The 13,120-nt window shown below is 43.5% G+C and overlaps 2 protein-coding genes across 2 annotated transcripts; both read right to left on the bottom strand.

Annotated features, from left to right (window-relative positions):
- Nucleotides 1-4: 4 nt before the first annotated feature.
- Nucleotides 5-5,437, bottom strand: LOC137917287 (vesicle-fusing ATPase-like; the record flags this gene model as incomplete). Its single annotated transcript, XM_068760101.1, has 10 exons — nt 5,426-5,437; nt 4,692-4,837; nt 4,417-4,513; nt 3,891-3,930; nt 3,014-3,180; nt 2,802-2,909; nt 2,637-2,712; nt 2,097-2,252; nt 664-863; nt 5-28 (listed from the first exon to the last, which is right to left on the bottom strand). Coding segments are annotated over exons 1-10 (1,026 nt in total), but the record flags the coding sequence as incomplete, so codon positions are not given.
- Nucleotides 5,438-6,298: 861 nt separating this feature from the next.
- On the bottom strand, nt 6,299-11,949 carry LOC137917286 (26S proteasome non-ATPase regulatory subunit 11B). Its single transcript, XM_068760100.1, has 13 exons — nt 11,858-11,949; nt 10,698-10,799; nt 10,416-10,612; nt 9,973-10,030; nt 9,394-9,588; nt 8,991-9,135; nt 8,855-8,915; nt 8,456-8,518; nt 8,124-8,249; nt 7,624-7,659; nt 7,489-7,540; nt 7,272-7,414; nt 6,299-7,193 (listed from the first exon to the last, which is right to left on the bottom strand). Exons 1-12 carry the CDS (start codon nt 11,946-11,948, stop codon nt 7,272-7,274), a joined length of 1,269 nt encoding a protein of 422 aa, XP_068616201.1. The 5' UTR covers nt 11,949; the 3' UTR covers nt 6,299-7,193.
- Between the last annotated feature and the right edge of the window lie 1,171 nt (nt 11,950-13,120).

The raw sequence follows: 13,120 nt of genomic DNA, 5'->3' as shown, positions 1-13,120 counted from the left end.
TGATGTGGAGGCCGCTGTTGGCGCCGAGCTGCTCGGCCCGACAAGACAGACGGGAAGAAAGGTGAGCCGAACCGAAAGGGCTTCTCAGAACGTGCGTTAACGTCTTACGACGTTTATCAGTTTGTTCTGTCGCAACGAGACGATGAAGACGCTGCCGATCGGCAGGATTCAATAAGGAAGAAAAGAGGAGGAGCAGCCGGGTGGGGGGTTATCCCTCCATCTACAGGCCTGTCAGTCTGAGCCGTAGCATTCAAAGCAGGTGTGGAGCTGTGCTTATTGCACACTGAACTCTGTGTGTGTGTGTGTGTGTGTGTGTGTGTGTGTGTAGTCTCATAGAAGGTCAAAGGGTGCCCAGCGCCTCATTAGGTGGTGAAGAGTGAGACTCAATGCGAGTGTCTCACCATCGCCGCTGTGTATCAATGTACAACCTCCGCACACACACACACACACACACACACACACACACACACACGCACCAGAGTTATTACAGCACGTCTGGCTGAAGGGCAGATCTCTCCACTCCTGCAGAAATGAGTTTTCTCTGTTTCGATAGACACAACTCGTATCTGTGTCTGGCGGGGGTTACAGCAGCACCCTGACGTTTTAATCCGGAGCGTAAAATCATGGGTTCCTAAAACAAGTCAACGCGATACAGTCCCTCACCCTCTTCTGCTCGTCCTCCGCGTCTGCAAACAGCTTCCTGATGTTGGCCTCCGACTCGCCGACGTACTTGTTGAGGATCTCGGGGCCGTTGACGATCTTCGGCTCCCGGGCCTTCAGCATCTTGCCGATCTGCCTCGCCATCAGGGTCTTCCCGCAGCCCGGGGGTCCGTACAGCAGGATTCCCTTGACGTGCTTGCAGCCTGGAGACAGACGCGACAACCGGGGAGACGGCCGGGAGTCAGAGCGAGCGCAGGCGGTTCGGCGAAAGTTCCTACAAGTTAGAAAACTCATGTCGGCGTTAGAGGAAAAGGAAAGACTCCAGTCTGCGATCATTTATTAGGACCGATCAATGTTGGATTTAGGTCTTTGTAATAAAATATCCTCTTCATGCCAATTGCTGGAAACTTTAATCAGCTAAGATAAAAAAAGAAAGAGTTTACCGATTCCCCGTTGTCTTATTCCGTCCCCGCAAAGATCAAAGGCTCCAACTATGTGCTCCCAACTCATCCAGGCCAACAGTGCGGGTCCTTTGGTGGCCTTTTGCACCTGCCTAATGACATTTAGCCCCCCACTGACTGAGAGGCCCCCCCCCTGATAAGCATCTGAACTGCCATTTGGAGCCGCCGAAGGAAAAAGCAGCCAGGATGACGGGCGGGGGGGCGAGTGACGTGGGAGAAGCAGCTCTGAAGCTCGTCTGTCTGCTTCACCTCTCTGGTGAGCAAAAGGGGAATCAAGGTGAGACGTGCATGAACTCCACCTCTCCCTCAGCACCTGCTCTCAGCCCCCCCACCCCCCACCCCCCCGCCTGCCAATTACAGCTTCACCTTTAGCTGGACGCTCTATCGGGGCACGCCATCTAATTACGGTGGCCCAGCTGGCCACAGTCAAAGGCCAACTCGTGCACACAACCGACCGATTAAAGGTCAGCTCACACGCCGCCGGACAAACCCCCCCCCCCGGCGCTGCGACTGTGAGTGTTAATGCACGGCAGATTTTAAGTCGCGTTTGGATCGGAGAATCTCGGAGCAGCTTTTCACAAGGCCTCCGGTGGCAGCAAGGACTGGGGCCGAGGCGATTGTGCGCAGATGTGCGCGGTTTTGTTTACGAGCCACGAAGACGCCATTACAATGAGCCGTTGTCCCTCGCAAAGTGAGTCATTGTGGTAATCTGACAGCTATTGATGAGTGTGCACAGGGATGGGCGTGGTTTGCCAGGACGCTGCCTCTCTCTGCAACGAATATAGTAACTGAAAACAGCGATTACATTTGGAAGGTATTTCCCATCTGTTCAGAGAGACGCCAGAGGAAGCCCCTTTGTGCACCCGCCGCTAGATAACGAGTCAACCCTGAGGTGAAATAACCGTCGGAGCGCCGGGCAAGACACAAACAAATGAATAAGTGACGCCGGGAATGGAGAAAACGAGGGAAACTCACCCATCTGCTCTACGATGTCTGGCGGGAAGACTCGAGAAGCGAAGGCTCTGCGGAAAATGTCAGAAAACTCCTTGTCGAGGCCTCCGATGCCCATCTTCTCAAAGTTCCAGTCTGGGCTGATGATGGACTGTCGAGACTCGCGGGTTTTGGATTTCCCTGGAGAGGGTTGAAGGACAAAATGAATACCTTTTCCATGAAGATATTAAAATACATCACCTCAAAAGTTATCAGAGCAATCGTAATTGATTGGAGTATTGGGAAGGGTAAGAAAGGCAAGCGAAATATGTGAAGGGCGCCCCCTTGTGGGTTTAGTATTGTCCGGCAACCAATAAAGGGTTTTGAAGAGGTTTCAGCACCCAAGTAAAGACCTAAAATGATCTGGTGTCAAAGTTACTAAAATATCAAAATATGTTAGTATTAAAATTAATTTACACATATTTAGTTGTGTAGTTTAATATCAACCAATTAGCAGCTAATTGTTAGCTAATGTTCAGATTCTTTTTGAAGATCAGGATCGCTGGTCAGCTGTGCATCACTCACCGACCAGAGTCATGGAGGAGCTTTCGGACTTCTCAAAAATCACCTGACTGTTTCCCAGCAGCAAACCAATATTAATCTGAGGATGGGAACGTCATTGTTCAGGAAACAGAGCCGTCATTCATCGTTTATTCTGCCCGTGACAGCGACGGATTGTTCTGCTGATACCTTCGGTTTGTTGCCAGAGGTATGCCCTTCCTTCAGGATGCTGGGGTCCATGGCCTCAAGATCCTTTACCAGCAAGCCAAAGAGCTTATCACAGAAACTAAACGCCAGCTAGAGGAGAGGGGAAAAAAAAAACATGAAATCCACTAAACAATAGGAAACATTAAAATAAAGTCAATTACAGTCCCCTATATTCCACAATGAATTCAGAGCACCTGCTGGTCAAGGTTGAAGGCCTGGTTGTTGAAGTGCTGGATGAACTCGCTGGCCATTTGGTCCGAGTCGTAGGGATTGCTGTCCACATTCTTCTTCTGCAGGAAATCAATTTCCACCGTCATGCTGCTTATAACCTGCTTGGTCTTGTCAAACTTGTAGTTTGTCACTATAAAACAGGGAAACAACAACAGGTGCCGACTTTTATATCCACCTTTCAAATCAGACGCAAAGAGACGTCAAACTGATTTTCATATCGGATGCTCTTCATCCATTTTCCAAGTCAAGCTTTTTCTCCCTTAATAAAGTAAATGAAAGCGGTAAAAATCACTTGTATTCTGTTTCATGATAGCAACCAAGCAATTTATAAGTGGAAGGTAACCTCCGGCCTGCAGATGTCGCTATTTACAGCAGAGTCTGAGTTCATCACTGCATTTAGAGCGGCATCCCTCTTTAGCAGGTTTCTACTTTTTGATTTGTCTGGCAATCAAGCTTTCAGTTCCATCTGGAAGGACCCTGTACCAAATAACGCTGTAGAATTGCAGGTAGATTGTGTTTTAATATCATAAGTGCGATAGAAAACATCTGTTTGACTGCAAAACGATACTTTTCTGAATAATTTTGTGTCAGAATACATAAGAAAATGTCATAAAGGGAACTATTGATCAATTTATAGAAGTACTGACGTGCACTGAGACTAAATAAACTACAGTGTGCGTTCATAGTAAAGACAGAATGATTTTTTTATTTTATTTTGTCAAACACAAACAATGGAAGGAATACCACACACACAAAAAAGAGTTAGTTAATGAGCATTGTCCCTTTTTAATATACCAATAAATAAATAAAGTAGGAAAATGCTACAAACATGAAACTCACCTTCAACCTGTTGTGTAATGGAGAGACCAGCCCATTTCCTCTGTGGAGAAACAAGACAAGCTAATGACAAATCGTATTATGATGGGTTCATATTTCACCAGACAAAGGAAGACTGCACTTAAAACAAACACTGCATCTTTAACAGTTCACTAAATGCCATGTGATTGACTCTGTCCCGGAGGGGGGGGGGGGGGGGGGCGGAGCTGTGCTTCTGAGACGGTGGCCAGTGATGTGGTGACATAAAACGGTCTCTGAGGAGAATGCAGCAGTACCTGTGTGCCGTAGCGGCTGGCAATTTTACAGATGGAAGGAAGTGCAGGCAGAGACACAAAAGGCAAAAAAGGTGTAAAAAAAGCAGGAACAGAGAGAATGTGACAAACACGAAAGGTCCGAGCAAAGAACCGGCAGACAATCGCACAAGTTCAACAAATCGTCGGGACTTTTCCAGGCGAAACACTTCAACATGTGGATGAGAACTATGTTCTCGATTTATTGTGTGGCAGTGGACGTGTTAGAGTGAGCTGACCTGCGGCAGGCTGAAGCCGATGGCCCCAGGTTTAACGCTGGGATGCTTCTTCAAGGTGAACACGTACTTGTGGGCCAAGTTTCGGACCGTCACGTGACTGCGTTGGCGTGAATAAATAAGAGAGGAAAGAAAGCGTGATCCCAGATATTACTGTTCTTCCTCGCCTTTCGTCGCCACAAAATGTTTCGATGCCCACGGACGATAACAACAAACAAACGTATAAAGATGCTCGCTACCCTGGTGTAATAATAAGCATCAGAGGAAGTCCCACTCACTCTTCAAACTGTTTCTCCGTCTCATTGATGACGGCGCAGTTGGTCAAGGACAGTTCGTCTGTTGGACATCGCACCGCTTCCATAACCTGGAAACGGACCAGAAGAACGAAAACAGTGACCCGACCGAGGAGTAAATACAGAGAAACCTCTGGATGAAACAGGCTTGTGAGAGTCTCTTCGTTCAAGGCCAAATGCACGTTTTTTTTTTTTTTAGACCTCTAGAAGACATTTCCTTTAAACTTGATGGGATTGTGGTTTATGATACAAACGTACATATAAATACACATTTTAAATATTTCAGTTTGACGATGCTTCTCTGTATTTCAGCATCCCAATAGCAACTATGATGCCCTAGAAACAGACAAATGAAGGACAGAAAATAAAGATTTACACTGCGATAAAGTTCCACATAATAATCTGAAGGGGTTTTGATTACTTTGTTATATGGTGTAAAATCCAATTTAAATTACAATGAATTAAATATTAATGTACGGTTAAATTTCAAGAATAACAGCAACAGATCAACGAGTCATGAGACACTTCATTCCACTTCCGGGCTGACAAGGAAGTTTTGAATGACGTCCGTGTTTGCCACACAGGCTAGTGCTATGCTAGCTCACTAAACGCATAAAAAAGCTATAGTCCTTTATATAATCTAAACTTTCGATAAGCGACTCCTTCCGTTTGTGGTTTATTTGTATCCAAACTGTAATACTGGCTTCAAAAAAACTCACCCGGACGGCCATTATTGTGTTTTTATCCCGGTTTTCCAGTGCAATTCGGAGTATACGCTGACAGAACAGCAGAAATAGCAAAGTGACGTGTAAGAAGAGGCGGGCCTTCCGGACGTCCCTGGACGTCATCACGCACAGGACGCAAAATAGAAAGCGTTTGGAAAAGACTGCAGCGAAGCAACACAAAATTAAAACGTAAAAAAGCAGGAAAAGCTACGTTTTTGTTTGTTTGTTTGTTAGACGGATTAAAAACTGCTGGATGATTCTTGAATGAAAAATAAAATCTGAAGATGGGTCTTGTTCTAATTTAGATTCCATTAAACGCCATGTTGAATGTATTGACAGTAAAAAACAGTACGTATTATAATAAAAAAAAAATTCACTGTTAAACAAATTAAAGCAAAGTAAAAGTTTCAGATTTGTAATTAATCTGTGGATACATAAATTTGCATTAATATTTCTTACATGGCATCAATAAACTTTAATAAAACATTAAAAAAAAGAAAGCTGATGTCCACTTATTTAGAACAGGACGAGGTCCGAGTGAACGTCAAAATGTGTGAAACAAAAATACAAGACACTGTTTAATTGTCCTTTGATGTGAGGTGTGAAAAATGTAGCAGCAGGAGGAAGACTCTTGGGGAAATTATGCATTTTAAAGATTTAAAACACAGAATTTCTTAAGAAATATCAATCTTTCATTTAGTCTGGATATATATTTACATACTTTCAAATAAGTATTGTATACATTTAATGGGGTATCAACCCAATCTCAAATACAATGCAACATTACCATCACACTTATACCAACTATTATAGCAGAGAACCCAAATAAAGATGAAATTACCCCCTGCAAGAGACAAGACAGAATCCTTAAAATACAAAATATTTATTTTTGAAAATGTCTTCAGAGAGAAAAAAAAAATCAAACCATACAAATTGTTTGGTTACTAGCATTCCACTAGTGCTAGGAACTAACAATGGTGAATTGTTCACTGAGGGGTAAACTCACAGATGCTCAGAACCTCTGCCCTTCAATTCTATTTTACACCCAGAGGCAAATAGAAGCGCCGAAGAAACAGTGGCACTCGTGGTGAAATGGCATCTCGTCTGTTCAGCAGATGTACATTAGTGGTAGCCAGACATGTGGTAACCTTCTGTTAACCTTTTCTTTTAAAAAAAACAAAGAAAACCAAAACAAATAAGATGAGTTTAATACACAAATGGGTACTTTACTACCGGCATTGATATGATGATTAAAATAAAAACTAGAGGGAGCTCTTTGACCAAAAGACCGAATCCCAAGGAGGACCGACGAAAACTGAAACGGTGTGCTTCTGAAATTATGGATAAGGAGGAGAGAGCCTGAGCTCCGTGTTCCGGGTCGGTAGCAGAACGGAGGTCAAAGTCGCACCTTCCAGGTTGCCGTGGAGTCAGCTCAAGACTGAGCCAGACCGTGTAGCAGATATAAACATATATGTTATCCTTAAATGTTTGAATCTTTTTATTGTGGTTGTACAATATTCCCTGATGGCCTGACTTGGCCGCTGAGCGTTATACAGAATCCTGAAGAGATACCAAAATTAAAGAGGAAAAAAAAAAATGAAACATTCACGAGAAGTGATGAACTTGTCCATTGAGGGAGAGGAGAGGGGGGGTCTGATGGGGAAATCCTGTTTTGTTGCGGTTTGTGGGACTCGTCATTGCTATCCCTTGTTTTCTATGTTACACACGCAGTTCCTCCATCGCACGGCCACGGCAATCTGCTCTGTTGGTTAGAACGAAAGAACACGTTTAACAGAAATGAAATAAAGACAAAACATTCTGCGTTTTTTTTTTTATATACCTATGTTAGCTTCTTGGCTTTGTTGTAAAGTGAATCCACAACTTTGCTCATGTTCTGAATTGTTTCCAAGGCTGCTTCGTATGTTTTGTCCACTGGGGGCTCTTCGAATATGATCAGGACGCCTTCACCTTGATCTAGGATTCCTGCATTAATGTCAGATAGACAAATCAGACATTTACTGTGTCTTTGAGGCGTGAAATATCTCATGTTTGCGTACCGTGAAACTTTGTGTCCAGAATCATCTGTGATAATTTCCTTTCCACATCTCCCTAAAAAGAAATAAATAATAAAACCCGTATCTTGGGGGATAAAAACGATAATCATAACACCGAGTAACTGCAGACGTACATACCTTTGAAAGTTTGATTAGGCCCGATATGTGTTCAATCTTTAAACGAGAAGGAAACTTAAGTTCAGGATTTTGCAAAGTACAGAATTATACAGTAAAATTATCTCTGGGCATTTAAAAGCGGATAAGAGACGTCTCATCACAGCAGGAACGTAATAAGATTAACTTCTATTATCGCACCACCACCAGAAGCAGGAATCATGTCCTAGTACCAAAGCCCCACCTCCACGTTTCTCACTGGTGGAATTCTGGGTCGTGTTTTTCACCCGACCTAATTAAGGGAACGTTCTGGGTCAGCTTGCAGCCCAAAATGCGACTCCCACTTTGAGCAACTTGAAGTTCAGAACACGCCGACACAGACATAGTTCTGTGTTTAATTGCCTCTACGCAATAAGACAACATATTTACAGAGATCCTACCCAGACAGTAAAATAAAATGTTCACATTTGGAACCTGGTAATACCTCTCACATTTGACATTAATGGACAGTTAATGGACTTTACCTGTACTCTGGAGAACGGTTCAATAACTCGGATGAGGTTCTGTTCCAGCAGGTTGTCGTACAGTTTGGCCAGGTGAGTGTTGATGATCGGATCGTCCCTCAGTTCCGCTCTGTACTCGGTCAGGGCCTGAAGCGACGCACAATTTTCACTTTAAAAAAATCACACTTTAGGATTATATCATAAATAATAACAAAGATAAAGTCATAAATAATACAAGCCACTAGAATAAAAACAAGAGACAGGTCTGTGTGCGTGCTGTACACAAAGCAGCCAAAAACAATCGCCTCGTCATTGTGACGATGACGTAGATTAGTCAGGGCATGGATTCTTACCTTTTCAAAGTCTGCTAAAGATCTGTTCTTGCTGGCCTGGGCGACACACTTCAGCGCGTCCGTCTGTAGACGGATAATCAGAATAACGTTATTCTGCGGAAATAAGCTCAATGAAATAGTTAACGGACACAGAACAGAGAAGGCCTTTCAGCACAGTCAAGGTCAAACTAACATAAAGTGGAGTAAAAGAAAGAAAAAGGAATTAAGACAAAACCAAAGAGATTTGTTTCCTCACCACACAGTGTTTCAGAAGGTATTTTAAATACCGAAAGGAGTGTGTGGAATGTCCTGCCCTAAAACGTGACTTGTACTTAATTACAAGAGCAGGATCATTTAGAACAGCAAAAACAAGTGAAGAGGGTTCCTCTTTGCGCCGTCGGCTACTGGAAATGTACAAACCTGTCTGCCGGCGTGTCGCAGGCCCAGTTTACCGCTGATCAAGGCTTGAACCTCCTCTGGTCTGAAAGACATTATTAATGACGGGTCAATTCAATAAAGCCAAGTGGAAAAAAAAAACTGTTGACTTTCTACTCACAAGTTGAGAACGATTTTGCAAAGCAGCATGTATTTGAGTGCCGTGATCGCTCTGGGGCTGTCAATAGAGTCGTAGCCCTCGAAGGCCTCAAAGAAGTAGGAGTAGGCGGTCTTCCAGTCCTTCTCCTCGGCAGCATGGATGATCCCTGCAGCAGAGATGATACGACGTGGACGGTTACCGTCTGTGGTCGGCATCAGTCACGCAAAGCGGCAAAATAGCCCGATAAACTTGTATTCACACCAGACACATTCGAAACAGCAGCTGCATTCCCAAAAAAACCAAAAGGATTCCTTTGAGATATGTTTACAACAACCTTTTAGGAAAGTCACAAGTAAATGAAGAGCGACTGAAATTGTGCTGCGACCTTTAGAACTCTGCTTCAAGGGGAAATTAAATAACTGACCTGACTGCATGTCCAGAGCTGCCTGGAGTTTGGGGGGACAGTAAATGGCGTTGGCAGTGGTCCTGGCTGAGGTGAGGGCTGCGCGGGCCTTGGGTAGGTTGCTCAGAGCATGGTACGTCTTACTTTCAAGCAGTTGAACCTCTACAAGAAGAGCTTTGTCGTCCATCTTTTTCAGCTCCTGGAGCAACTGGGAGCCTGAAGGGAAGAGAAAAAAAGAACCTTCAGTAAAATGTGATTCAACTCTCTTTGTATAATGTAAAGTACTCCTGTAGTCCTAATATGTGCTGTTCTCGCAATCTTTCATACACCTCAAACTCTTGTTCATAAGTTATATTAGTCATTTTGGCACATATGTTTTAATAAGGACCACATATTTTATGAAGGTAACTATTAAACATTACTCATAGGTGCAATAACATTTCGACATAAAACAGCCTTGTTGTTTGACAAACTATAAAACATCTGGTGAACATTTTAGGTCCAATAGTAACGCCTGTGTATTTGCAAAACTCTGAAAATAGATGTTAGCATTTACACACACACAAATAGAGAAAAGAGTCATGTCTGAAAAACACTCACCGAGGGCCAAGGCCTCCTGGTATCGTTTGGTGTCAAAATAGAGAGCGATCAGTCGTGCCTGAGAGGAGAGAGAATGCTGTTAGACGAGTAGACATCGGCTTTGGTCCACTACAATCTCGTTCATATTCATAAACACTTGAGAGTTGCACGTTAGTACCAACTACGATCAGGTAACGGCATCAATATATCCACTGTTGGGGATCGCTTGGTAACAATATTCGGTATATTTACAAACAATATTAGTAGCTTTATATTTCAGCATTATCACAAGTTCCACAACAACAACAACATAACCACCGACAACAAAGTGCCATCAAACATCATAGGGTTAAGTTCCATTTGTAGGTCGTTCATTTCAGTGGAATAACTCCCCATTCTGCGTGGGATCAAGTTATATTTATGGCTTTAGATAGCAACCGCAAACATATACCAAACCTCCTTACCTCCAGAGCCTGTCGTAGGAAAGTTCTCTTCTCAGTCTTGGCCCACTCGATGCATTCAAGACACAGCTCAACCTCCTGACCTGTCGCTGCCTCCATGTCAAGAAAGAGGTCCAGCAGGGAGCGGACCAGCCGGGCCGCCTTCGCCTTGCTGATGGAAATCAGGAACGGCCTCACAAATTTCAGCAGACCCCCTAGTTCTGGACAAAGGAATAAAAAGCGTTTGTAGACTGTGTGGAAAGTTAAATCTGGCACCGAATTAACGTTGAAGATGGACTTTATTACCTGCGGCCTGCCCCGTTTTGGCCAACAGTGTTCCCAGTTCCAGGATGCTCTGTTCTTTAACCCTAACAGCTTCCTCGTCATTTTCTTGTACATCTCTCCGCACTGTAAAATAAATTACAGGCAACACGTTGACAGCATATCAATTGTTTTCAATCCAGAGTTGATGAGAGTCGAGCATTTCTGAAACCGTTTGCACAAGCCCAGGACTTTTAAGGTTTCAAAATAATCTTAGTCCGTCTGTTTTATAGTTTTGATATCTCACGTGATCTTTTTTAATTACAGTACACCATTTCAATTTAACTCAGTATTGGGTGCACATACCAATTATTCCAATTAGTGATACAGCTATCAATCTGTCAATCAAGAGCAGATTCGATATAATGTCTTGGTCAACAGTCAAATAAATTAGTAAATCCTAACGATAAATCAATTAAGGTTCGTCTTTTCGCTTAAGAATTGATAAAAAAAAAATACTTTTCCATCAAACGCTGATACATTTACTGAAACAAAAATCTGTCTCAAATATTTATACATAAAAGGCCTATAGTCAAGCAAGAATATCTGTACAGCTCGTTTGAGTTCAGTAATTCCAATGTAAAAATATGTGCAATAAGCTACAATTTGATTTTCATTACTTTCCGTATGTTCACACAACCACAACGCACAAGTAGCACTGAGACGATTACTCATTAATCTGCCATTTACGACTTCACAGGCTGCAGTTACTTTTACTGTCAGAAAGCTGTCCTTGATGACAGGAGTTAAAGCCTTTTGACAACAATGACGTTAGCAACAATAGCATCCGAGCGAACATTACAATCTCAAGCAGAACTGCTGTCAACTAGCTAGATATCTGTGGTCGTTAACGAAATAACGCAAGAGCTGCGTACAGCCGAACACATTACAGCGATGAACGCTAGCACACATTTCAAGCTGGGGCCTAACGTTAGCATAGCCGCTACGATGCTAAATCTTTCCGTGCTAGCAGTCGCCGTTAGCCACCATTCAGCAGTGAGTCAGCACGGCACACCACCCGGCTCTTGCTATTGAACACCGCTAGCTAACATGCTAACATCGCCGCCTGATACTAACTGAGAAAAAGCACTTCAAAGTTGTGAACGAATCGTTGTCCGTGTCAAAAACACGACCCGAGCACCTACCGATAGAATGCAGAATATCAATAGAGGCGTCGCGGTCCGTGCTAACGAGAGACTGGGCTCTCTGAAATTCAACCACTGCTGCGGCCGCCATCTTCCTTTTTCAAAATGCTGCTGAATGAAAATTGCGTGCTTGACACTACGTTACTGAGTTTATGTGACGTCATCGTATAATTTGCATGACGGTACTTGTAGTCTTATAAAATAAAAAGGCGTCAGACCAGCAGCTCGCTTTCCTTATAATTCTGATGATATTAATGAACTGGTCGGTCCAGTGGAGTTATTGTGGAGTTATGTTTATGAGAATTGTTGAGTGTTTTGCGCACCTGAAGGAGCGTACTTCGGATACAATAACTAATACGAATTGTAGGACTCTGTTTCGTTATTTCAAGTTAAGCATATACAAAAAAAAATTAATTATAAAAATACTAAATTATGCTCTGCGTCTGTGTCTCAGAAGAGTTTACATTATGCTGCTATATGGATGATGGCTGATGGCTGATATAATAAACAGAATATATAATAAAGAGAATGAATTAAAAATAAAAATGGTCTGAAGCACAGACATGTGCAAAATTTATCTGAGGAACATCATGTAATATTCTAGTCGATTTGCGATTACTGTAAACCCGCACCCGGGGATAAACGCATTCTAATCCTTGGGGTTGGACCCTTCAAGCCGCATCATGCTTACACTGTAACATGCATGTTGTCAGGCCAAGTAGGCTAAAATGTTTGCATGAAGAAAAGCATCATCGGAGTTCGCTGGGTTCAGTTGACGTGAGCGCCCGCTGTGGGGCGGAATCGTTTCCCAGCAGAGAGACAGCAGCGCGCAGAGAGCGCGCAGAGAGCGCGCAAAGAGCGCGCAGAGAGGCGCCCCCACCACCGCCTTTGCGTCAAGCATCCACACACGCTCAACACAACACAACATCAGCCCTCGCAGCATCCACATCTCGCGGTAGGGAGGACCGACGCCGCCATCTCCAGCAATCATTCCATACCGACACCGCCGCCGACCACTTTTTTTTTTTTAATCGGTTCTGAGATTTTTTTTCCCCGCCTCCCCTCCTTTTTTGCCTTTCTATTCTTCGAGATGGTTTGATCTTTTAATCCCATCTCCTATAAGGAACAGGGACCCAAGGAGCCATCATCGTTACAACCTGGTGAGTTCGATTTATTCCTTATATATAGAGAGAGAATGCAGCATTTTAGATCGCACAGATTTATGAATCAATTAGCCTATTTATGAAATCAGGCGACGCAGCC

Source organism: Brachionichthys hirsutus, unplaced genomic scaffold, assembly GCF_040956055.1.
Source record: "Brachionichthys hirsutus isolate HB-005 unplaced genomic scaffold, CSIRO-AGI_Bhir_v1 contig_1347, whole genome shotgun sequence".
In the NCBI taxonomy this organism is placed as follows: Eukaryota; Metazoa; Chordata; class Actinopteri; order Lophiiformes; family Brachionichthyidae; genus Brachionichthys; species Brachionichthys hirsutus.
This window is presented reverse-complemented; position numbering and strand designations above follow the sequence as displayed.

Excerpts from the sequence above, each read along its gene's own strand:
- LOC137917286 (XM_068760100.1), bottom strand. The coding sequence starts at position 11,948 with ATGGCGGCCGCAGCAGTGGTTGAATTTCAGAGAGCCCAGTCTCTCGTT. Across the intron at positions 8,519-8,854 it reads TGCGACACGCCGGCAGACAG|ACGGACGCGCTGAAGTGTGT; the intron begins GTTTGTACATTT and ends ATCCGTCTACAG. Across the intron at positions 7,660-8,123 it reads AACCGTTCTCCAGAGTACAG|ATTGAACACATATCGGGCCT; the intron begins GTAAAGTCCATT and ends TCTCGTTTAAAG.